At 41.6% G+C, this 26,908-nt stretch overlaps 1 protein-coding gene across 3 annotated transcripts in view; it reads left to right on the top strand.

The window, feature by feature from the left end:
* LOC121299593 (membrane-associated guanylate kinase, WW and PDZ domain-containing protein 3-like) overlaps window positions 1-26,908 on the top strand; it is a 139,530-nt gene that overhangs the window by 73,951 nt on the left and 38,671 nt on the right. For all 3 annotated transcript variants that reach the window (XM_041227404.1, XM_041227405.1, XM_041227406.1), the window contains exons 2-4: window positions 18,249-18,365; window positions 20,995-21,114; window positions 26,177-26,380. In XM_041227404.1, the coding sequence (XP_041083338.1) occupies window positions 18,249-18,365; window positions 20,995-21,114; window positions 26,177-26,380 (441 nt within the window). The remainder of the gene's footprint in view (window positions 1-18,248; window positions 18,366-20,994; window positions 21,115-26,176; window positions 26,381-26,908) is intronic.

Here is a 26,908-nt window from a genome sequence, read left to right as displayed (position 1 = left end):
AGTTGATATACTGTAGAATGATACCAGTATAGGAAACAACGGCGTAGAGAGAATATGTTTCTGAAAACGTTTCTGAGGTTCTGTGATTTTGTAGCACTGTAAATTAATTACCAGTAGCTTCCCCTGTTTCTGATCTTAGTCTGCAGTACTATACATTATTATTATTAAAATGATCACATTCTTTTTGCATCGGCCAGATTGATTATTTTTTTCTTAATTTATGCATAAGGTGTGTTTTTTTACTTCTCTAATAAAATGTGACACATCATTTTGATACTGTGGATGAAAGTGTTTTTTGTTTGTTTGTTTTTTAAATCTGGAGCAGCAGTCTTTTTAATAAATGATGTACTGTTGAATTTATTAAGTTTGTATTTTAATTGCATTTCACCAGGAAGCCCCCTGGGAGTGTGGAGAGGAGGCAGATATGTTTGAAGAGACAGTCTGTGTAAAGGAGACGGGCTTGAGGTGGATGAGCAGATGCAATATAGATCAAAAGTAAAACAAATAGCTTTCGTACTAAACAGAAGAACAGTGAAATGAGGTCCGTGTGTTCTCCAGGATTGTGTGTACAAGCTGCTGTCTGTTCACCTTCTTCTTCTTCTGAATCCTCAGTCCCCTCTCAGATTCATTTATAACTTGTATCAAAAATGAAAAACTAGGGTTCAGCCTTTTGGTGTGCATTTATTTTCAATGAAAAGCACTGTATACTGTGCACAGCATCTCTAATGAAAAGCACTGTATACTGTGCACAGTATCTTTAATGAAAAGCACTGTATACGATGCACAGCATCTTTAATGAAAAGCACTGTATCTGCACAGGGATATTGGGATCTTAGAGTGAGATCATGAAGTTATTGTTCTGCCCAGTGCCATTCTCCAATTGGACAGCTTCTGGCACAAATGACCATTTCTACCGTGGCCTATTTACTAATCAGTGAAGGGTTACTGATATTAGTAAGTAATAAATATCATGATGGTGTAACTACAGGGCAGTACTAGTATTTGAATTGTAACCTAGGCAATAATGTGGATAAGGCAGTATGATAGTCCATTAATCATTTTTCCAATTGATTTGTTTCACTGTGTGTGGTGGTTTTACAAAACCGTTAGTGTGCTGATACTCAGTGATGCACAGGTCTTTGTGTGGGTGGGTTATGCTTGGAAAGGTCAAAGTCTGTTGTGAATGAACACTGTGCGTGTCGGTGAAGTGGCAGACAGGAGTGCATGTCAGGCGTTCAGTATATAGGGTCATTTTGAACAAGGTCTTCCCTACGTCTGTGTCCTCACATACAACAAAGAAAACACAAACACAGCAGCAAGGCTAACAGCTTCTGCAGAAAGCATCTGCTGCATGTTTTCACCTCAAACCTCTTTAAAACTGCCTTTGCCCAAACAGGCAACTCTTAATGGCATGAAAAACATAGAGAAATCTTCCGAGGCTTGCATTAAGGTCCAAGTATTTTGTAGCAGGCTGTGCTGCGCTTTGATTCTGTCTGTTGATCTGATGCACATTTACACGTACCACGTTCTGTAAAGCCAGTTGGGATAATGAGCTTTGTCAGGACACAATGGGAGAATATGAAAACAAAGAGAGAGAGAAGGAGAGGTAGGGTAAGGTATGACCTGAAAAAACTCTTTCTTTTCTCTTTTAAATATGTGCTTTGATAGATGTTATCATGTCATCATGTACTGAGCAACTCAGATGCTCTGGGGGTTTTTGCTTGTTTTACATTTCCTAAATTAAAGTGAATACTGTATGTAATGTATCTAATATTCTAAACTGATGGGTTATTCTACTATAAAACAGGAGATTATATTACATTTTTCTGCTTTGCTGTATTGTGTACTCATGGGGGAATCCGATATGTACTTGCAGAAGTCTCCTGTGGAAACTGAACCCTAACCAAGAGTGCGTCTGTATATTTGGTGCATAAAGCAGTCTGCTTTCTGCAATGCTCTGAGGTTATTGGACTGCTCGGGCTGATTACATTATATAAGCTGAATGATTCCATATATCTCGTCATTCTAATTGAACCTGGGTGTCAGTGTTCTTGAATGGCAAGCTATTGGTGGACTGTAAACCCTCCATGCACCAAACCCTTCCGCTTCACTACAAGGGAGAGCTCCTCCGTGCACCAAAACCTTCCGCTTCTCTACAGGGGAGAGCTCCTCCGTGCACCAAACCCTTCCGCTTCACTACAGGGGAGAGCTCTTCCGTGCAGCAAACCCTTCTGCTCTGTTTATCTTAATGCTTGGTTTGTCAAGTCTTATTGTCTCTAAATCCATCTAACAAAAGCAAAGTAAATTAACCTGAAGAGCTGTCAGTTAGCATTATTTTCTTGTGACTTGATACATGTAAGATCTAGAATTGCAAAGGGTTTAGCCTAGAGCTGAGCAGCTTATTCCAGTCCCATCTCAGACACTTCCATGCTGTACGACCCGAGGGCTGGACAACTTATGCCTCCCTCCATTCTACAAACCACTTCATAGCTGCACTACGCTGGGAAAATATTTGATTAGAAGTATTGGGGCAACGCATCTTGGAATACAGTCACAGTACAGTATAATGCATCAACACAGGAAAAAAAGGTTGACCGTATTTGTTTAATTTTATTCTGGTCTGTACAGAAGACCACCCTCAAGGCAACATTTACAATCTAATATTAATATGAAACATTTATAATATAATATGAATATTAAACATGTACAATGTAATATGAATATTAAACATGTGCAATATAATATGAATTGATCAGGTTGCATCAGGACGCTCCACTCATGCTTTTATTCATACAGAGGTATGTAAAGAATGAGGGAAGCTTTTCTTTGCTTGGCACCTGCATGATTCATCCTCTGCAATGGCTTGTAATGCACATTGCTGATGAGATTGTTTTGCATGGAGTGGCGCGTGTCATCATTAGTTAATTAAAAAAAAAAGATTCTAAGGAACTTCAGTTCATCTTTAAGTCTGAGAAACTGAGCACTGTAACTAAGAGTACAGGATACCCAGCCCTTGGTTTGGCAATAGAAGGAAGCTGATTACCCCTAACCCTGGTGACATTGGCACCTTACATACAGTAGTCTAGTTGAAGTACAGTTACACCAAGTCTGCATCTGTGGCTTTAAGGGTGAAACCAAGTTCTGGTGACCTTCATAATTCAGTGTATTCTATTGTACGTCCTCTCCCAGTATTCTCCTTATTCTTCTTCAAGTGAAATCTGAAATCTAGACATTTCCCAGTTATTTGCTGCTCCACAGTTTTCTCTGATTGGGTTCTCCTCTCAAGAGAGAGATGAAAGAAGGCGATTAGATAACATCAAGGATATCGGTCTCGCAAGTAAATGAGATTTCGAGCGACTGACACTGAAGTGCTGGTGACAGACCAGCGTGACCCCGGCTCCTGGGCCGTGCAACCTGCATCACTCAGATCCTATAGCTTCCATCTTTCATCTGTCTGATTTAGTTGGGAGTCCAGTCCAGGCAGCCCCAGGGGTAGACTGAAGGCTGCTGTCTGTGTCCGGTACTGTTCAAGTGATTTATTGAAGAGCCACAGGCCAGTCTAGTGCAATGCAAGACTTTACAATGCTTAATATAGTTTATTGCGAGTTTATTAAAAAATCTGAGGTCAAGACATGCTGGAAATAAAGATGCTTCTGTGTGCTGTTTACTCCTTTAGGCTAGGCAGTGCAGTAATGCCGTGCCTTCTGTGTACAGATGCACATTATCTGTTAGGAAATTAGCTCATTTGTAGTCAGCATTGATTTTTTTGGCATCTAAATATAGAAGAGAAAGAAAAGCTGCAGTATTTTTTTAATCTGTGTTCTCTGTTGCTTTCTAAAAGCTATTTCCCTCCAGCTGCCATTGCAGTCCCTTGTCACACACACCTTGCGTCCCTTTCTGTCTCTCGGTAGTCTGATCTCGACTGACGCTTCACTTGGCTTCTCATCCCAGGCAGTTTCCAGTCTGGTGCAGTACTTTGCTCATCTATTTCCATCTGGTGCGCGTGTCCAACATAGACTGTTTTAGCGCTGTAAATAACTTGTCTAAAAGGTAAGTTCTGTCCAACGAAGCGTCCCTCCACAGTTGTTCTCACTGATCAGAATGTGTTTGGTCAGTGCTTGGAGGAAAGGCTCGAGCTCTTCTCTTTGCCACTGATCCTGACTGAAAGATGGGGGCATGTGCTTTATTTTTTTAGTGTGTTAAAAGGTAGTTCAGTCTTTTATATTTTCATAGACCTGTTGGAGAGATACTAACTATAGTAGGAGCTGTGATTTTAGTTTTGTGATGTCGACACCTTACCCCTGGGAGCTGTTCGATATGGAGGCTACTCTAACTGGTAAAAATAAATGAATAAATATGTAGATAAACAGCAGTCTAGGGTGAGCAGAAGGTGCAACTGTTACCAATTGATGCTGCTGAAAAAGCAACAGACAAGCTGGCAAAATGATGTGTGCTGCGGCTGTCGCTGAGCCACAGAGGATAGAGAGAGAAACAGGATCAAGGCAATAAGGATTGCAACACTGATTGATCCCATAGCTATAAATCAGGACCCCAGAGGTGGGCAGCCCTGCCTGGGGCCTCAGCCTGTACATTATGTACGTGCCAGCTTTATTGCATTACATATTTAGTCTAACACATTTAGCACTGATCTAACACATAGCATACTGCTTTGCAAACCGAATGCATTATACACCAGGGGAGTATTAGCCCCGAGAGATACAGGCTCAATAACATTATACACCAGGAGAGTATTAGCCCTGAGAGATACAGGCTCAATAAGAAGGAAAGCTGTGAAGCATGGCCAGACCAGGCTTGTTTAGTCTCCTGCTTTTAGTGAAGCGCACAGCAGGAAGCTGTGGATTATGGGATGTTGATGTTACGTTCTTGGGGTTTAGGCACTTGGGAAGTGGTTCTCCAACTGCCTGTGTTTCAGTTGTGTTTGCTGGAATACACTTATTAAATATACAACCCCCTAGCTCTTTGCATATGGCATTAGGTCTTCGGCAGGATTGTTTCGTAAATAATGATAACTTTGGTGGCCTCGGTACCTGTTGTCAAGCTGTCAGTTGCCTCTTTCCACCCGTTCAACCTAAACAACAGATGTTCCCAAGCTACTGAACCCTGGAGGCAAGAGACAAGGGCCTGGCCTGGGCTGACCAGCAAGGGCCTCTGAACAGCTGTGAGGCAGACTAGCGGTGAGTGGCAACTGCTTCACTGAGTGGACTCTCCACACAGCATAGTTTTACTATAAGCTAAACACAGTATCTAATACATCCAGTAGACAATAAACCAATTCATAGAAACACATGTAGCTGCAGCTGACCAGGCGGTAGATCAAGGGAAAATAAGCACTGGATTCCATACATTCCACATAATATACTGTGTGTGATTCAGAAAACTGATGAGTTACGCTCATGTAGAACATCTGTGCAATCCATGCACAGTATACTGCAGGATCCGGAAAGATAATCTTTTATTTCCCTCACAGTTCTGATTTAGCAATGTTAAGAGGGTTAGGGGGTTAGGTTAGGGTTAGGTTGATTTTGATTTTTTGCTTAATTGTCGCAGCTCACCTACATCACTTCCTGTCTCAATGACTTGATAAGGGGAACTTGTTAATCAAAAAAAAAAGAACATCTATGTTGTGTATAATTTGTAAACTTAATTTAAAATTGTGCATTTTGTCATGCAGATTGTACATTTATTTAGAACACTTCACATATAAAATGCTGATTTAGTTATCTGACGTGTGGGTAAAAATCGGACGGCATTGATTAAAAAATTAAACCCACTAATCATTTATTCTCTTTTGGGGGGATATTTTGCCGCAGCTTGCTATGTACAACTCTTTTATTTATTTATTTGCCCTGGTTTTCTCCCCAGTTTGAAATGCCCAATTAAGGCTGAAACACCGAAACGTGTTCCTGCCAATCTGTCATTTTTCGCACAGCGAATCCACAGCAAAGCCACCAGACCTATAGTACCAGAGGACAACACAGATCTGAATGGCTCCACTGCAGACCTGCAGGTGCTCTATCAGCCACAGGGGTCACTGGTGTGCGGTGAACCGTTTATTGCCCTGCTGACCTAAGCCCTCCCTACCCAGACGGTGCTCGACCAATTGTGCGCCGCTCCCTAGGAAACCCCTGGATTCGAACCTGTGATCTGCAGGCTATAGGACGCATCTTGCACTCCACGTGGAGCGCCTTTACTGGATGCGCAACTCGGGATCTTATGCAACTCTTTTAATGTGATTTTTGCAATCTCTTTTTTTTTGGTTAAAAAGAAAAAAAAAAGAAATACTGCAAGCCATCCATGTATGTTGGTTGGAATTTATTTTCTTATGTTGACATCTACTTGTGTCTGTATTTTAGTAAGTGCGACTGTAGGCTGTAATATGTTTGAAGTGCCGTTTGTGTTTGTAGTTGTCAGTTATTGTACATGTATACCATGTGTGTAGTTATTTATTAAGCTTTTAATATTGTGATAGAACTCCATACCCAATATACACAATTAGTTTATAGTTAATTGTCGGGTGAATTCCTCTAATCATGCATTTTCTCTGCTACTCTTTGCTCGCCTGCAAGATAAATAAACTCAACATGAACAGAAGTAGCCATTGAAGATTCTGTTATTACAGAAGATGTTATAAGATGTGCATAAAGAGGTAAGAAGCTGAGACAGTGTGGGGGGAGTCTGACAATATAACAAATACGTTTGGCAAAATCCATGTGAGTGATCTCAATCACATTAGCTATTCCATTCACGTCTGTGGTGATATCTTCTGAAAACAAGCTCCATACTGCACTTTTTAACTATTAAAATAAATATTTTACAGAATACTTAACAACGGCTATTAGGATCATGCTGCATGATTTGTTTATTATTAATAGCATTATAATTAAACTAGACCAAATCACGTTTTTATTTAAAACGATGGGAAAGCATGTTTTTGCTGACTTTTTAAGAATTTGGGCAACACAGTATAGGTTACCTTCATTGTAAATAAAAACGTGATTTGGTATAATTTAATGATAACACTATTAATAATAAATGAATCGTGATTATAGCAGCAGTTTTTAAGTATTCTGTAAATATTTCATCTAATAATTGAAAAGTACAATGTGGGGCTGTCAGGTCTTGTTTTCAAAAAATGTCGACACTGACATTGCATACAAACCAATGGAATACCGTGTGTGTGTGTGTGTGTGTGTGTGTGTGTGTTTAATAAAGAGAGAGAATACATGCATGTCTCCAGTCATATGTGGTTTTCACGATCACGTAGCCTTAAGTTTGAGCCAAAATTGTAGATATTTATTTACTGCCATAGCGTTATCTTTTCGCTTGTTGATTCGCCCCATTGCCACTGTACTTTATGCATCCATGCATCCCTTCCTGTGATGTCACTGGACAGTGTGTTCCGAGCTTAAGGTCACAAATTGTTAAAACAAGTGAAAAAATCTCATTCATAACCACAAGTATTTAAAAGTCTAAAATATTTTCATAACTGCAAATATTGAATTATCGCGGTAGTCTCTGTATCGTCAGCGACACAGCCATGGTCTGTTATATTTCTGTTTCAAGGTGAGTTATAGTCTTTCGTTAATTAAAGCCCTCCTTTTCCAAGTGCAAATTAACTCCTGATAATTTATATGACAATTAACACTGATTTCTTTTTAAATTCCCTCGCAAACAAGGCAAATAGTCGCAAATCATGCCGATCATTAAAACAGTCGTCAATCAACATACATTCGGCAATCACATTAGCATGATTTCTTATTAACAACATAGGAAAAACGACCTATTAAAATGCCAAAATCAATGGTAAATAATGATTTGTTAATTAAATCTGGCGTTATCGTTTGAAAATCCCCCCCTGGTCTATAGTCTGCTGCTGCAGAACTAAGTTTAAGGCGTTCAGAGCCCTTCACTGGAAAAAATTTCTCGGTTTAGATAGCCTTTGGGTGATGTAGCTCCAAAAAGCACATATGAAATGTTTTGTTGAGCAATGAAGGACCTGGATAAATGTTTATGAAGACATGCAGTACAGCATAGTTTGATTACGTGGTCTTATATATATTGAACATTTTGAAAAAGAGGTGGTTTAGCCTAGACTGTAACCAGATGCATTATTATTGATGTTCCTTCCTAATTCAGACTTGCTGAATCAGCCTCTCCCTGCCAGCCTAGGCCCATCATGATTGTGTTATCTTGCTGCTCGTCCTCAGCCTCCTTAGTCTCTCTGACCCTAAATAGTTGAACAGACTTGTTAGCAAGGACTTCCATTCAGAGCTCTTAACAGTCCCAAAGACCTGTTAGCAAGGACTTCCATTCAGAGCTCTCAACAGTCCCAAAGACTTGTTAGCAAGGACTTCATTCAGAGCTCTCAACAGTCCCAAAGACTTATTAGCAAGGACTTCCATTCAGAGCTCTCAACAGTCCCAAAGATCTGTTAGCAAGGACTTCCATTCAGAGCTCTCAACAGTCCCAAAAACCTGTTAGCAAGGACTTCCATTTAGAGCTCTCAACAGTCCCAAAGACCTGAGCAAGGACTTCCATTCAGAGCTCTCAACAGTCCCAAAGACCTGAGCAAGGACTTCCATTCAGAGCTCCTCACTGAGGCGGGTCAGAAGCTCATTCACTTGCATAGTGCTGAGGTTCTTAACAGCTCGGACACGTGTCTTTTAAAGACATGTTTAAGGTGGTATCAAGTGCTGTGTAAATGGCTGCTGTACATTAAGGCTACCATTTTTTTTTTGCTCGATTTCCGATAAACAAAATATGTGTCAAATTAAATAATCAGTCAGTATCTGGAATGGGTGTGCACTCATAACAGTACACGCTTTGCATCTGGAATGGGTGTGGACTCATAACAGTGCACGCTCTGCATCTGGAATGGGTGTGGACTCATAACAGTGCACGCTCTGCATCTGGAATGGGTGTGCACTCATAACAGTGCACGCTCTGCATCTGGAATGGGTGTGGACTCATAACAGTGCACGCTCTGCATCTGGAATGGGTGTGCACTCATAACAGTGCACGCTCTGCATCTGGAATGGGTGTGCACTCATAACAGTGCACGCTCTGCATCTGGAATGGGTGTGCACTCATAACAGTGCACGCTCTGCATCTGAAATGTGTGTGGACTCATAACAGTGCGCAGTCTTGGCATTTACAGTAGCAACTAAAAGTTGGGTTAAAAATGTTGATGCCTGTGTCTGCAAACCTGTTGGTTTCATCAGAGGTAGTCTGAACGCAGTCCTTGTGTAGACTGCCATTGTTAAGGGATAGGGAAGCTCTATTCAAGCATGCTTGCCACACATTTAATATTGCTTTATACTGGTATGGGAGAAATATACCATTCAGTACAGGGGTTGACCAAGTGATGATGAGATTCACTATGGTTGCTTGGCTGTCAAAAATGAGGTCCTTCATTCGAACACAAAAGATTAAAGGGGTCTTTACATGCCTTTGACTATTGGCTGGTCTCATTCCCAGGGCCAGACATTCTGGCTTGAGGTTGCAATTGTATCCTACTGCTAGTTTGGAGAATGTTACTCTCCTGGGTTCGTTACATTTCTTACACTAGTTTGTGTTGTATTGAGACAGTGTGCCGTGTAGTACATTTGCTGTAGTGTAGAAGTTGGGTTACAGGACAACGCAGTTATTTCATCACTGTAGAAACATTCGCTTTCATTTGTTATATTCAGTAAAACAGAAACAAGCTGAATGCATGTTCTTACGTAAGTGTTGCCAAAAATGGAAAACACCTTTTTACTTTCTCTGGGATCTTGTTAGCTTTTTTTTATATAACTGCGTTGTCTGTTGAATCACACACAAGTAATCAGAGTGATGTCTTAGCACCCGTAATTCATCCGTTACTTAATCTGAGAAACTGTGTGTGCTGGGTAAGATCACTGGAGTGCTGAATACAGAGCGTTTCACCAAACTGATGTTGCAGTGGTACGCACTAACAGTGCATCACATCAATCTTATTTATCATCTCCCTGAACCAAGGGTTTATAATGTAGCCTGTGTGGTATTCAGTTATTTGTGGAGCTCTCTTTTATAAGTAAATGATTGTTTTTAATGCAGTGCCTTTGCCTTGGGCTTTCATAGCAGCATTGTACAGAAAGGATAGGTGGGGGTAAGGTCTGCATTTGAGAACTGTGGGTGTGAATAGTCAGCTAAAAAATGTGAATGAATCTTATATATATATAACGGGAGCACCAAACAAACGAGTGAGACAAATAATCTTCGACAGCAACTAAGAAAAAAAAAACATACCTATTGAAACACCTTGTCCTTAAACGTGTTGTATTTTGCAGTTAATTTTCTACCCAGTTTAATTCATCTTTCCTGAATTATCAAAAAGAAATGTAATATTTAAGATTTTTTAATATTGACATTATTATTCATTAAATTCACTTGCAATTTGAACTTTAACACCCATTTATTGTCTTTTTGTATTATAGATACTAATATCCATGTATTATTAAAAAAATAATAATAATAATAGATGTGCTTCAGTGAGTTAATGGAAAATAATTCCATCTCTGCTTTCTGCGACAGTGGCCTGGCTTGTGAATCGAGGGAAGAAATCATCTCTGACTTGACTGTATTTTCTACAGTCCAGAGCAAAGTGTTGTTCTGTTTCAGTCTCCCCTGATTCACAGTGCCCACACAGCCGCTCTGCTCAGGTTTCCACGTTTGTCTGCGGCAGCCTATTTCCACCTCTAGATTGTGTTCGCTAAGCCTGTACATTGTCAATGTCAGTTTTGGGTCTTTTATTTCACCCAGGTATTGTGTGATGGAATATTCTCTGTTCAGTGTAGTGAAGCACTCCAGCTTGTTCTGGGTGTTGATTTGCTCTCTCCAGATATTGTGTGATGGAATATTCTCTGCTGACACAACCGTTGGGCTTTTAAGCAAAGTCGAGTTCAGTATAGAATCCTTTTGTGCTCGCCGCGGATGGGAAGGACTGCAGCATTGTGCAAACTCACACGGAAGTCGTTTAGTCCAAATATCATTTAATGCTGGTTTACAATCTAGGAAATTATTGCTGGCATCGGTGTGAAAACAGCCTCTTAAATTATTCGTCAGCTTTTCTTGAAGACAGCAAAGCCTGAATAGGATAATTTCTTACAAAAAAAAAACAAAAAAACAGTGCAGTGTTTGGCTGTTCCATGAATCGTCCCTCAGAAGTGGGAAATCAGTTGTCTTTCAATTCACAAATGTCATTTCATCTTGAAAAATAGTTACTATAAATGGCAATGTTCAATGTAATGTTTATTGCAAATAAAAAAAGTATATATCAAACAGTCTTCAGGGACTATTTTTTCTCAGTGGAAGGATACATAATTTATTATTTTATTTTTTTCCTTAAAAAAGCCAGTTTGTGCAATTATTTTCATTTTTTTTTTTTTTTCAATTTTATAAGAAAAATAACCCACAGTGTGCAGGAAGACAATTCTTACCACACTTTCTGGGTTGTTGAAGGCACACGGCCTGCGGCCTCGTGCCTCACAACGCACCCAGGGCGTGCAGTAAGAATTGTCTTACCGCACACCCTGTCGTGGGTTATTTCTTACATATGTTCTGCATGCTTTTTCTGTGAGGTTTTTTATTGCCAAATTTAGACGTCCGGATGAGCTGATTGTTAGACCCAGGTAGTTGTATTTTGTTGTGTGTTCTATTACATTTTTATTAATAATGAACTGGAATGTATTTCCCCGCAGTTTGGCTGTTTTCTGGAAAATCTGGATTTTATTTTTCGCAGGGTTAATTTCCAGGGCCCAGGTTTTGCAGTGTCGCTCCAGTGTTGTGAGTTTCTGCTGGAGGCCTGTTGCTGTGGGTGACAGTAGCACCAGATCATCAGCGTATAGGAGGAAATTGATCTGTGTGTCGTCAATAACAAATCCGGGGTCAGGGGACTGGTCCAGATCTGTGCTCAGCTGGTTTATATATAAATTAAAAAGTGTTGTGCTGAGACTGCAGCCCTGTCTCACTGCTCTGCCCTCAGTGAAGGAATCTATCCTCATGTCGCTGATTTTCACCCTGCAGTGGTTGCTTGTGTACATTGATTTAATGATATCATATAATTGGCCTCCAATTCCACTTTTGAGTAATTTCAGTTCTGGATACCAGATGAAATCAAAGGCTTACTTCAAATCGACAAAACATGCAGATATCTCCTCTTTGTCTTTGTGGTGTGCGTGTTTGGTGATCAGGGTGTGCAGGGTGTGTATGTGGTCTGTAGTGGGGTGCTAGGGGAGGAACCCCACCTTGCTTCTGCTCAGAATCTTGTGTTCCTGCATGAACGTCAGGAGGCGGCTGTTTAAGATGCTGCAGAACAGCTTCTCCAGGGTGCTGCTCGCACAGATACTCTGGAACTGTTGGGGTCTAGATTGTTTCTTTTTATGTGTATTGGGGTTACAAAGCCTATATTCCAGTCTTGAGGAAAACGTCCGGTCTGTAGCACTAAGCAGAATAATTTTACCAGGGTGGTTTGGATTGCAAGGTTACTGTATTTTAGCATTTAGTTAAGGATCCAGTCTTGACCACAGGCTTTTTTTTCAATTTGAGATTCTTCAGTTTGTCTTTGACCTCTTTCTTTCGGAGGGTGGATTTGAATTGTTTGAGAGTGTGGAAGTATTGTAAGCGCAGTTCATTGTTTTCTGGGTGATGGTGTTTTTGGTTTGATAGAGATTGTAGTTTTTTCCCTCATCTCTTTACATTCGATATCAAACCATTTGTCTGTGGAGCTGTTTTTATTTATTTATTTATTTATTTATTAGCTTTTCTTGATTTTTTTTAAAGTTTCAGATTAGATATGTGTGCCAATTTGGTGAATATTTCATTTATGTCAGATACTGCCTCGTTTACTCCATCAGAGTGTTGGTTCTAGTATTTAGTTTGAAAACGATTGATCATTTTTGTAATTACCCAGAGGTTTGTTGATGTTTTGTATATTTCTTTATTCTCCTCTGTGCATGTGTAGGTGAGCGGTAGCTTGTGTAATATTGATGGGGTGTTCAGGGTATTGTTTTTGGGATGGGGGGGTGGGGGCGCTTAAGTAGAGGACTATTTGACAGTGGTCAGATAAAACAGATTGTGGTCTGACTGTAAAGCCCTTGATATTCTGGGTTTGTAAGCCTGTAATTGTATACCACCACACTGCTTCCTAATATAGAATTGCATGTACATTTACCAAGTGAGTCTCCTTTAGTTCTCCCATTGACGATGTACAGGCCTAGGCTCTTACCCAGCTCTAAAAGCTGTTTACCATTTGTATTGATAACTCTGTCAAAGCTGTTTCTCTCTGTGGAGACTGTGTTCTGATACAGAGGGGATGTAAAGATGTGTTGATTTCCATCATTTTTGATGGTCTGTTTCGTTTCCAGTTCTTGCATTTAAATCACCACTTATTTTAAGTTTACCTTTAGTTTGAAAAGGTGCAATTTTAGAAATGAATGAAAACGTGTTTTTTTTTTTTTTTTTTTTTTTTTTTTTATCATAGTAAAGGGACTCAGCTGGTGGTGTGTATGTCACACACAAGTAAAGCTCTTCCTCTTTCTCTCTCTCTCAATCAAAATGTATTCACATTTCTGGGTGCTCTGCCATCGAGGCATGCCCCAATTTATGTTGCCTGTGTTGACGAAATATCAACCGGGTTTATATCTGTGAAAACCTACAATGAGATGAAAGTTAACACTAAGAAGAAAATTAAAATGAAAATTAGGTTTTGATGTGGAGCCACAAAGACTGTGTGTTAATTAGAAAGGAGATTTGTGAAAAGAAGAAAAATGAAAAAGTAAGCGAGGAAATGCAGATTGACAAGAGGAAATATTGATTCAAAGATAATTACAGTTTGATAGCTGCTAAAGACGAGAGAAACTGAGTGACATTTACATGTATGATAAACTAGGCAAGTACGTCTGACAGGAAAGCATTATCACTGCTTGTAGTTAACGTGATGATCAGCGTTTCCACAGTCTCCATCTTTCTGATGCATTCTTCGTTTCAGTCGAGCATACACTACTTCATTCAATAGTTTTGAGGTGGGTCTTACTATGAAGTGTAACAATATTTTGGTAATATTCTGTTTTCTGCTGTTAAGAAAATGATGATTTGGTTGTAGGGTGCCTGGCATTTATTGATGGACCTGAACAAGAGTGTTGCATTCGTTTAGAAATAGGTAGTCTGATGTGTGCAATACAAAATAAGGGCAATTCGCGTTCTCTCCCTTTATTAAGTAAAGGTGGCGGTAACCTCCAGCCTGAATGCTGCTGAAGGCAGCCGGAGCCCTGCTGTGCCCCAGGGACGCTGCTGTTTAAACAATGGAATATCACTGCGGGGGAGGCAGTGCCCGTGTGTGTGTGTGTGTGTGTGTGGAGGGGGGGGGTGGTCTGTCTGTGGGAGGGTGTCTGTCTGTGTGTGTGTGTGTGTGGAGGGGGGGTGTCTGTGTGTGTGTGTGTGGGGGGGGGGGGGTGTCTGTGTGTGTGTGTGTGTGTGGTGTGTGTGTGTGTGTGTGTGTGTGTGTGTGTGGGGTGGGTGTGTGTGTGTGTGTGTGTGGAGGGGGGTGTTGTGTGTGTGTGTGTGTGTGAGGGGGGGCGGTGTGTGTGGGTGTGTGGGGGTGGTGTCTGTGTGTGTGTGTGGAGGGGGGGTGTCTGTGTGTGTGTGGGGGGGTACGTGTGTCCCCCCTCCGTCTTACGAGGCACATGTGTGTGTGTGTGTGTGTGGGGGGGTGTGTGTGTGTGTGTGTGTGTGTGGGGGGGTGTGTGTGTGTGTGTGTGTGGGGGGGTGGTGTGTGTGTGTGTGTGTGGAGGGTGGGTGTTTTTGTGTGTGTGGGGGGTGTGTCTGTGTGTGTGTGTGTGGAGGGGGGTGTGTCTGTGTGTGTGTGTGTGAGGGGGGGTGTCTGTGTGTGTGTGTGTGTGTGTGGAGGGGGGGTGTGTGTGTGTGTGTGTGTGTGGAGGGGGTGTGTGTGTGTGGGTGTGTGTGTGTGTGTGTGTGTGTGTGTGTGTGTGTGTGTGTGTGTGTGTGTGTGTGTGTGTGTGTGTGTGGGTGTGTGTGTGTGTGTGTGTGTGTGTGTGTGTGGAGGGGGGGGTGTCTGTGTGTGTGTGGTGAGTGAAGCAACTCGTTTCTGCTTCCGGTTTACAGAAACTCACAAAAGCTACATAAAAAAAAAAAAAAAAAAAACAGTCAGAAGGGCTGCAATGTGTGCTTCTCAGCTGAGGTTCAGTCCGTTTGGACACTTGCTGAAAGGTCCAGCGTGCATTTCAATATTCATGAAAGAAAGTAATCTTAGAGCGCATGTGTATGTGTGTGAAGAACTGGAGCACATACTTAGTCAGGTTGTAAACTTCTGCATGTCAAATAGTTAATGAGACGAGGATATTATTATTATTTATTTATTTATTAGCAGATGCCCTTATCAGGGTGACTTACAGTTGTTTACAAAAGATCACATTACACAATAACATATTACAGATAAGAGCAGTTATAAAGTACAGTAAAACTGAGTCTCATAAAGTGGGTGTAAAGTGAACTTGTTAACAGTGAAAGTCTTGGGAAATGGAACTGTACTAGAGGATAGGAAATGACAAAGGGCATTTCTAACAAGCCCTGTGCAGCGAGCTCAAGAAGGACTGCCTGCTGAATTTCTGAATCGAATCCTGTTTTCCAGTACATATATGCTTGTATGCACATATTATAGCAGCTTACCAACTGCTTGGGTTTAATCAACAGAGAATCTTCCAGTAGAAATTATGAGATCCAAGGCACTGTAAACAAAGGTAAAGAATAGGTGGTCAGCTGAACAGAGCTCTGCTGGGAGGCTCTGCTGTGACACGCCCTCTAGTGTCTGGATAAAGTACTGTAGGGCTCCACTCTCAGGGAAATGCCACCCAAAGGAGGCCTTGCTAGCCTAAAACTTTTTTTTTTTTTTTATTAGCTTTCAACATTTTCCCTGCTCTCCCAGTAACAGTGTAGTTATCGCCATCACTGGAGCTGATTTGCAGCGCTAGTAACGTTGTCGTTTAGCCAGCTGTGATTTTAGTGTAAACTCAGCATTCCTGACTGAGATGTTAATGTACCAAAGCTTTTATTTTCCTCCCACAGGAATCTTTGTAATACACTCCTTTTTAATTTCATTGCCTATGCGTTGAAAATTCAGAATTCTGTTTATTTATTATTTATTTTTTTGTATTTAGATTTATTGGTGCAACACAGAAACTGAAGTGGAAAAAGAATTGTGGGACCCTCGCTTCTGCTTCACTCATTTCTAACACTTGAATGTAGATGGTAGAGGGGGAGAGGGAGAGTGAGAGGGGGGAGAGGAGGAGGGAGGGAAAAGGGGAGAGGGTAGTGGGAAGAAGGGGAGGGGGAGCTAGTAGAGTGTGTGCTTTGTCCAGCGTAAGACTGGCACTGTTCTGTTGCAGAATGCTGAATCAATTTGCACAGCTCACTGAGCCCTGGCAGAAATGCTCTAGTGTGGGGATGAGCATCTAGGTCAATGGCTCGCATTGTATCTTCCCTGCAAGACAGACAGATGCTCTGGGTAGTGAACTGTGTGACGAGTTTGCTAATGATACCTGACATCAATGTCACAAAGACAGGCTTGTAAGATAAAAAGGGCTGGGTAGGGATTCTGTATTCAAAATGAAAAGTAAAAGCTCTACATTTCCAACAAATCCACACTTGGGATTCCCATGTTTGGCGTTGCCATGAAATTAGAAATAGGGTTTGGTTCCCAGGCTTGTCTGTTCTCATTTTGTTCAGAAGTCTATTGGCATAATGAGGGAAAACCCAGACATGACCAAGAAATATCAACTAAAGTTCATTGTGCCACCTCCAAGAACAGCAAACCCAACATGCTGCATGGTCCCGTTCTCATTGGACAGGCAGCATGCTGCATGGTCCTGTTCTCATTGGACAGGCAGCATGTTGCATGGTCCCGTTCTCATTGGACAGGCAGCTTGCTACATGGTCCTGTTCTCATTGGACATTGGACATTTAGTGCGCCAATTATTTTTATTGACAACAACGCAGCCCTAGGCAGCTTACAGGCAAGCCTGCAGACACCCGGCCAGACCACAGGGGTCACTGGTACACGGTGAGTCGAGCAAACCCTGGCCAACCCAGCCTCCCTTCCCTCGGGCAGCGCTCGGCCAATTGAGCGCCGCCCCCTGGGAGCTCGCATCCTCGGTTGACAAAGGAATAACCTGGACTTGAACCGGCAACTTCCAGGGTATAGGACACATCCTGCACTCCACGCGGAGCGCCTTTACTGGATGCACCACTTGGGATCCCACTGATATTCCATTTTTAATAGAGGCTTGGAGTTAAGTGAGGCATCCCAGATCTTAAAAAATAAACTCTGAAGCACATTAGTGTTTTCAATTTGTGTTTATGCATTCAATGTATTTCATTTTTGTAATGCAGGATTTGTGAATACAGTGATTCATTAATGATTTGTGTTCCATTTAATAAAGCTTAATAATTCTTTCTCTGTCTCTTTCTCTCCCCCTTTCCTCCCCCACTCCTCCCCTTCTCTCTCTCTCTCTGGCTCTCTGGCTGCCACTTCTCTCTGCTGAGTAATGAGTTCCTTGCTTTTAAATCAGTACAGGCATCAGACAGTGCTTATTATTAAGTGACTTTCAATATTACTTTGAAAGGAGATATTTATTAAGATGATAATTCAAACCGGTAAAAGCAAGCAACAATCCCTCAGCACATGTAACTGCAGCAACACTTTGGCTACTGTCGATATTTAAACATCCTGTCACCAAGCATACTGGATATGCATTTCGGGGGGGGGGGGGTTCAAGCCTATAGATGCATTTTTATATAGATTTTATTTATTTCTATAAATGTTGATTATTCACAGAGCTGGATTGTGTTTTTCTTTTTTCTTTCAGCAGGAGCTTGGAAATATGTTCCTGTTCCATTATGCATGTGTTGAGAAAACAGTGCAGTTTGCAAACTAGTGCAGTAAGAAAACAATTGATTGACCTTCCCCCCTACTTTGCTTGTTCATGTCAGTTGAGTGCATGGGGGGGCTCGCTATCTTTCCCAGGTGGTACAGCTTTGGTATTGTGACTCAAACTGCACTGTCTCCAACTTGCTTTGAAGGACAGGACAGACGTGTATGGAAATGTGTACCTTGCGAAATAGCCAGAAGCAAAACAGTACAGGAGGGTAACTCAGACTAAAGTAATGAAGTGAATGCTCATTTTATTGTGTTGCAGGTAAAGTCCTGAACAGTGACCTGCGGCATTACCTCAGCCTGCAGTTTCAGAAAGGCTCCCTGGACCACAAGCTTCAGCAGGTGATTCGGGACAATCTCTACCTGAGGACCATCCCTTGTGAGTGCACTACATCATCCTGCATGTTCCAGTTCCGCGAATGTGCCTCCCCTTTAGAAGAGCCGCAGTTGTGAGACCCTGCTACTTGTGTTCTGTCTTCTAGAGAATGAAAGTGCTCGTGGAATAGCATTATAGGACAAGTGGGAGCACATCAATGCAGCATTATAACTGGTTCCCTGGTGTAAAGAGATGCCTGATAAAGGGACAGTGCTGTATTACACTCCATCCTCAAAGCAATGAGGGTGCGTTACTGTAACGTATTAAAAACAGTACATTTCTCAAATGAATTATTCACAAAGTATGAGTGATCCAGGATCTGTTTCAAAAAGGTAACGCTCTTCCTGCCCCCCTTTTTGCTGAAGGGGTTGACGGAGCTGTAAGTTGTTTGAGTTGTCAGTCTTTCCTTGTTCACGTTATTAGCAGCTGCTAAAGCTGCAGTGGAGTCTGCGTGTTTGTGCTCCAGTAACCACTGATTGCTTCTGACAAGGGCATACTGTTCTTCATTTATTGTTCTTCAAATCAGTCTTCAAATCCACAAGCAGGAATGGGAGTTAGCACAATGTCATCAAATTTCAAGGAGCTAGGGAAGCTTTGTTTTGTAATTTTAAAAGGACTGCTAATCACCCTCTGCCATAAAATACAGTGTTTCTGTTTTTTAATGATTTTTATTGGGAACCTGCTATTATATATAATCAGCAGGTTCCATTTTCTAAAAGAAACAACGTTTTGATGTCACAATTGATTACATTATTAACCCAGTATGTTTTAAGAGCTTCTACAGACAATTCTGTGACTCTTAGTTAAACAAATAAAGAATAACAGCACAGTCAATCTGTCCTGTTGAATAGTAAATGTTAATGGACACAGCAGGTGAATCCTGGTGAGCCGGTAATGCAGATTGTATTAGCAGTTGTAGTTCAGTCCTTGTCTGCTGTGAAGTTCAGTGTGGAGGTCAGACAATCCAAGGTGAGTTGCATGAATTGCAGAACTAAACCATGATTATAACTATAAAATGCAAAGATGTTTTGCATGTGTATCTGAGCAAGAAATTGCTGTTCTTCTAGTTAGGAAATGCAGCATGTAGAGTTCCATAGTCGCAGCAACGGCAGGCAGGCACACTCAATATATCTTCTCTATTTTTTCATTACTTTGGAATCCTTTCTTTCACTGTGGGGATAGCATTTAGAGCTGTCCTTATTCTGAGTCATTTATTCCCTTGAAAGGCTTCTCAAAATGTAACTCTGCTTGTTCCCTCCCAAAGGCTAGGGAGACCAGCAGTAAGGCCTGTGTATAAAGAGCCTCTTGCCTCTCAGGGAAATCAAGGGGTACGGATAGTGCTGCTGGCTCTGAGCTATATCAAGGGGTGTGGATAGTGCTGCTGTATCAAGGGGTACGGATAGTGCTGCTGGCTCTGAGCTATATCAAGGGGTGTGGATAGTGCTGCTGTATCAAGGGGTGTGGATATTGCTGCGGGTTCAAGGGGTGTGGATAGTGCTGCTGTATCAAGGGGTGTGGATAGTGCTGCTGTATCAAGGGGTGTGGATAGTGCTGCTGGTTCAAGGGGTGTGGATAGTGCTGCTGTATCAAGGGGTGTGGATAGTGCTGCTGGTTCAAGGGGTGTGGATAGTGCTGCTGTATCAAGGGGTGTGGATAGTGCTGCTGGTTCAAGGGGTGTGGATAGTGCTGCTGTATCAAGGGGTGTGGATAGTGCTGCTGGTTCAAGGGTTGTGGATATTGCTGCTGTATCAAGGGGTGTGGATATTGCTGCTGGTTCAAGGGGTGTGGATAGTGCTGCTGTATCAAGGGGTGTGGATAGTGCTGCTGGTTCAAGGGGTGTGGATAGTGCTGCTGTATCAAGGGGTGTGGATAGTGCTGCTGTATCAAGGGGTGTGGATATTGCTGCTGGTTCAAGGGGTGTGGATAGTGCTGCTGTATCAAGGGGTGTGGATAGTGCTGCTGGCTCTGAGCTGTATCGAGGGGTGTGGATAGTGCTGAACTCTATATTGTGGACAGGTGACTCTTTCTAAAAGAGTACTACATGCTCAATAATAAGCATTTTATAGGCAGTCTGTGCAAAAACAGAGAAACTGCATTTGCCTTTGGCTGCCTCAGCAAATCCTGTTGTATATAAATGCAAATTGATCGATCCCCAAAGTGGCCCAAAAATAAGTGTACTTGGTTAGAGAACAGGTTTTGTACAGTTGTCTAGAATAATAAACAAGCCACTGCATGCTCGACAGCTCAACATGGAATGAATACTTTTAGTAAAGGCTGTTGCATACATTTAGTCTCATGGTAATAAAACACAACATGCATTGACTGTTGCAAGATTCACTGACTGCAAATAGATTTTAGTATCTTTTATTTCATTTACTTTATGTTGTAACTTGACACCTATTTTAGACCACTGCTGCTTGTTTGCAGTATTTTTGAGGGATCTCTATAAAAAGGCTCAACCATGACAAAGAATAAATAAAAAATCTTGTCTGGAAGTCAGGTCAGTTCTGATACTGTTTCACAAAGATGAAGCCATGAGCACTGCTAGCTGTCTGATACTGTTTCACAAAGATGAAGCCATGAGGACTGCTAGATGTCTGATGCTGTTTCTGCTGTTCTGTTATTCCTTCAGGCACTACAAGGCAGCCCAGGGACGGGGAGGTCCCGGGACTGGACTACAACTTCATCAGTGTTGGGGAATTCAGGACCCTGGAGGACAGTGGGGCTCTGCTGGAGAGTGGAACATATGATGGTATGTTGGTCGATGCAATCATTAGAACATAAGAACATTTACAAGAGAGAGGAGGCCATCGGCCTATCAATGCTCCGGTTCCTGGCAGCTAATTGATCTGAAACTCTGTCAAGTTGAGTTCCAAAGGATCCCAGTGATTTAGCGTCATCAGCATGACAAGGTAACCCATTTCATAGGCTGTGAAAAGAAGTGTCTCGTGCATGCATTGGGTCTGCCTAAAGACCACCATACACTAGGGCCTAGGCAACTTTGACAGCCTGTCAGCTTAGCCTTAAACTCTCAGTACTGCATTATGGGTATTTTACAGGTACTACTGTGAAGTTACTGCTTCTAAAATACAGCAGTTTTGATACTCTAGTACTTTTTTGTGAGGATAACTATCTTTTATGTTCTGTTTAAGTGTCACAAAATTTAAACAAAACATTTTCACTCTAATTTCACTTCTCATGTTGAAAAAGAATGCTTCATTTAGACAGCAAAAAACTGGGAGTGGTACGATATTGATTTTGGATGTAAACAGCTGTTTGAAACAGTTCACTTGGAAGATGATTTCACAGTGGCTGGTTTTTAGGAGTGTGCTGGCACTGTCTTGGTAAATGCCTGTCAAGTTGCACAGGTAGAGCTCAATTGAGTGTCCAGAATATTATCTCTGCGTACCTGAATATGAGCTGTTAAGCATAACTATACAGTGTTATCCAAATGTAGATAAAACAGACTTAATTAAGCAAAGAATGGAACCTAGTCTTCCCTCAGCATCTCCAGACAGTTGTCTAATTGAAAGAAAATGAAGGAGCTGCAGTTGATGTTCCCCAAGGCTACAAGAGGCATAAAGCTGACTAAAAGCTGCTGAAAGTATATCCCTGAATTGTAATTAGGCTTCCTCTGACTTATGACTGTACTTTGTTGAAAAGTATAAATGCATCACTAATCTCCGTTGTTCCAGGAAAGTTCTTGGGCGGAATGGTGGTTGGTGCGCAAACAGGTGTGCATCATATTTAAGCATTGTGAAGCGATACAGAGGAAAATAAAGCGTCAGTAAAAAAGTTGAGTTTGTTAAGGAGATGGGATTCAAGCCTAGAATCTCCGTACCACAAGACTACCTTGCAAGATGGCTTCATGTCTGATCTCTACAGCCTGCAGCGTATACTCATGACATGGGATCATTGTATTAGCCTTTTCTTCCTGTCTCCAGGGGGTGAACCCCCAAGTAGCCTTCGAAGGAAGGAGGCTGGTTTCTCTTCCAGATGTACTTTGAAAGAAGAGAGTGTCTCTAATAAGCTGATGAGATGACCTGGTGGGCAGGGAACTTCTCCTGCTCGTTAGCCTGGTTAGCAGCAGGAGGGGACAGCTTAGTTTCTATCACTTCAGGAAGGTTTTTATAAATAACACTATAAACTACTGAAAGCTGCAGGTTCAAGTCGATTTTTATCCCCCATTCATCCAGTGAAAATATTTGAGCTGAGATTTGTCCCGGTGGCAAGATGTCAACATTAAAATCAAGCATTCTAAAATAGATCTGCTTTTCTGCTATGCAAATAGTGCAAAAACTAGATCAACTAAAGTAAGATTCTCAGCAAAGCTGACTTTCCCCACAGTCAGTTATTGAAAAATGATTATACCTTGCAGATATTGATGAGGTGAGATTGTGGAGCATAAATTCAGGGTTTGTTTTGCATTCAGAACAGGTCTGAGAAACAATCAAATTCATAAATGAATCCCGGAGGTGTTCTATGCACATTGATTTACGTGGCATTCCTGCCATGTTTTAGCTTGTCAGTATTTGCCATTGTGTTTGCTGCTTGTGCTATACATAGTACTAATCAATAAGACACCGCTGAAGTGGTCTTTTAGCTGAAACCAAGCTTAATGAAAACATAAGACTTATCCCTGCAAAACAAATTCAGAGAGCTAGGAAGGAAATTAAAAGACAAGATCAAAACTGGGGTATTTTCTGGGATACAGCTGGCACCTTGCAAAGGACGATATGAACAGCTGTAATTAAATAATCTAAATGCATGGCTGAAATCGTGCTGCATGCAGGAAGGCTTCACCTTCTTGAACATTGGCCCACATTCTATAGAAGTGTTAAAGGGACTAGGAGCTCTTAAAATAAACAAATCCCCTGGGCCGGATGAGATCCTCCCAATAGTACTCCAAGAAATGAAAGAAGTTATTTACAAACCGCCAACCAAGATCATGCAACAGTCTCTTGAGACAGAGGTTGTACCGACAGACTGGAGAATTGGAAACATAATACCGATCCACAAACAGGGAGACAAAACCGAACCAGGTAACTACAGGCCAATAAGCCTGACTTCTATTATATGTAAACTTATTGAAACTATAATAAGATCCAAAATGGAAAATTACCTATATGGTAACAATATCCTGGGAGACAGTCAACATGGTTTTAGTAAAGGGAGATCGTGTCTAACTAGCCTGCTTGATTTTTTTGAGGATGCAACATCAACAATGGATAATTGCAAAGCATATGACATAGTTTATTTAGATTTCCAGAAAGCTTTTGTCAAAGTCCCGCATAAAAGATTAATTCTCAAACTGAACGCAGTAGGGATTCAAGGAAGTGCATGCACATGGTTAACTCCCTAATCTGGTCACCTTGCCACAAAAAGAATATTGCTGCTCTAGAAAGAGTGCAAAGAAGAGCGACCAGAATTATTCTGGGTTTAAAAGGCATGTCATATGCAGACAGGCTAAAATAATTGAGTCTCTTCAGTTTTGAACAAAGAAGACTATGCAACGATCTGATTCAAGCATTCAAAATTCTAAAAGGTATTGTCAATGTTGACCCAAGGAACTTTTTCGAACTGAAAAAAGAAACAAGGACCAGGGGGCACAAATGTAGATTAGATAAAGGGGCATTCAGAACAGAAAATAGGAGGCACCTTTTTACACAGAGAATTGTGGGAGTCAAGAACCAACTCCCCAGTAATGTTTTTGAAGCTGACACCCTGGGCTCCTTCAAGAAGCTGCTTGATGAGGTGCTGGGATCAGTAAGATACTAACAACCAAATGAGCAAGATGGGCCGAATGGCGGCCTCTCGTTTGTATTAAACACCATGAAGATCTATTGCACTTTTGCATTAGAACATTAACCCAGCACCCTTAGCCTGGGGAAACTGAACACAATCTACACTCTTCCATTGTTAGTTGCACACATGAATTATAAAAGCTCCTTTCAGCTCTAATTGAGCATGTCAGAGGGCTTGCTTCCAGGAGTTCATATGGCCACATGATAGGATGAAAACTACAAACATTTTTTCATAGCTGTTTTACGAGGCCAGCGGAACAGAGTACAGCGAAGGCTTATCTACACAGCATGGTGGTGCAGGTATGCACAACTTTGAAAGAAGCACCAAACCCACCCACACACAATGTTTGCCTGACACTCATAATATAAACTAGTTCAAAACTGTACTGTATAGTCTGGATCGTTAATCACAACTTAGTGTATCCATCATTCGAGGTGTATATCTGTGTCTGTCCTGGCGCTAAACTAGCTGTTATACTAGCTGTTATACCTATACCGAAATAGAGGGGAGCAAGCCTGCCCGCTTTCCATATAGCTTTTACTGCCTGGGCTGCAGGAGGGACAATGAACTGGTTTAATGCTTTATTTATTAACCTGAATCTTTGAAGAGACACCAGTTCTGATGTTTACAGTCAGCAAGGACCAAAGCATCTCTCCCGCTTTATATTAATTTAACAAAGGGCCCATTTACAGAGATTACATGAGCCACAAATCAGGGGTCCCAGAAATACAGCCTTATGTTTGACAATGAATAAGCATTCTTACAAGGGGAGTGGGGTAAGACGGGTTCCTGTGTTTGACAATGAATAAGCATTCTTACAAGGGGAGTGGGGTAAGACGGGTTCCTGTGTTTACAATGAATAAGCATTCTTACAAGGGGAGTGGGGTAAGACGGGTTCCTGTGTTTACAATGAATAAGCATTCTTATAAAGGGGAGTGGGGTAAGCAGGGTTCCTGTTGGGAAATGTTTGTTTAGTGCAAAGTAGGTGCAAAATGTTGCTGAATTAAAATCGCAGGAGGGTCCAAATGAGTGTGAACTGACGCTGCATCTGAACAGCAGCTGAATTCTAATGAGGCTTCCTAGGATTCTCGCTGTACTGTTTGCAGACACTGTGCATACAGAGCTGGCACAGCTAGTGAGACTAAGGTGTTATGTGCATTCATATTTAATCAAAGAAAGACAATTAGGAGCTAGCTGCTGCACTGGGTCATTCACTAGCCTTGTATGCCTTTTGAAGAAACAATAATGTTGTTTAAAAATAGATGTTCGGTTTACCCTTGGTAGGTATTTCTTTTCTAGTTCTGTCCCAGACTGCTGGAGTGCACAATCTGGTGCTTGTGAAACACTGAGCTGATAAACTGAATATAAAGTACAAAGAAGTGCAGTCTTTCACTGACACAATTCTGACTTTTAAAATAGATTAATATTGACCAGCCCTGGAATAAATGTTTGTTTGAACAGGACCTGTTTTCATTTATTTATTTATTTATCAGACTCTGGACCCAGCAGATCTTTCTTAACTATGAATCATTTCAGGATGACGTGTTGGTCAATATCTCTTGATGTTTGGATACCGGTGTGGAATGAAGAACTAACCCAACCTGTTCCATTGCTGGAATCTTTTGTTATGAAGTAATCTGTGGAAAAAAAGGCCATTGGTATTCATGGAGATGACTCCTTGTTTTTCAAACGGGCTGTACCCTGGCAGAGATAATTAGTGTCCCTGCAACTAAACCTTCCTCTGTCAAAAGTGTGCCGTCATCCAAGTCAGATCACCATCATTCAGTTATTTGAATTATTATTTGTATTGCAGTCTCTCTCTTGGTTTACAGACAGTGTCTCCGAGGCTGTCTATAATGATGTATATTGCGTGCACTGGAAAGCAATGCAAAGTTAAAACTAAAAAAAAATCCTTGATTTAAAACAATCTCCAAAAAAATGACTGGTGAGGGTACTGGAGAGTCAGTGTTGGGGGAGCTAGTGCTGTAACTGTGTGTGTTTCCTGTCAGGTAATTACTATGGCACCCCGAAGCCTCCTGCCGAACCCAGTCCCATACAGCCGGACCTAGTGGACCAGGTTCTGTTCGATGAGGAGTTTGGCAGCGAGGTCCAGCGAAAACGAACCACCTCCGTCAGCAAGATGGAGCGGAACGATAGTGCAGCGCCGGAGGAGGAAGAGGACGAGGAAAGACCCTCGGTCAACGGGGTCACCGGTCAGTCCATGTATTCGTTCACTAGCTCCACTTTCTCATTCTCTGTGGTTTTAGTTGTAGATTTAAAGAAAAAATAAAGGCATTCAGAGTATCCAGCACTGTAAGACTGAATGATTGAGAGAAACTTGTCCAAAAACTTTGAGCACATAATTGGTTCCAGTTGTACAGCCTTGTCATACCTCTGTGTGTTACCCTTATATGACCCCTCTATAATGGGTGCGTTACTGGTAAGGCCTCTTCTCTTTACCAGGCCAGTTTTAATCCTTACCTAATGTGATGTTTACTTTCAATTCTTTCGTACTGTAACAAGAGCAGCCGTCGCTAATCATGAGAAAACTATTTCCCAGTTTCCACCGGGGCCAAAGGGCTCATATAACAAAGCAGCGATTATTCAACAGACTGCCTTCTCATCAGTGATCTGTTCAAGCCTGAAGTATGAAATTATGTGAGATGGGGGATTAAACACTCTTATCAGAATAGCTTATTAACATGCTGTCCTACAAATCTCTGGACACATCAGAGTCGCTG

The sequence above is a fragment of the Polyodon spathula genome, chromosome 25, assembly GCF_017654505.1.
Source record: "Polyodon spathula isolate WHYD16114869_AA chromosome 25, ASM1765450v1, whole genome shotgun sequence".
In the NCBI taxonomy this organism is placed as follows: domain Eukaryota; kingdom Metazoa; phylum Chordata; class Actinopteri; order Acipenseriformes; family Polyodontidae; genus Polyodon; species Polyodon spathula.
This window is presented reverse-complemented; position numbering and strand designations above follow the sequence as displayed.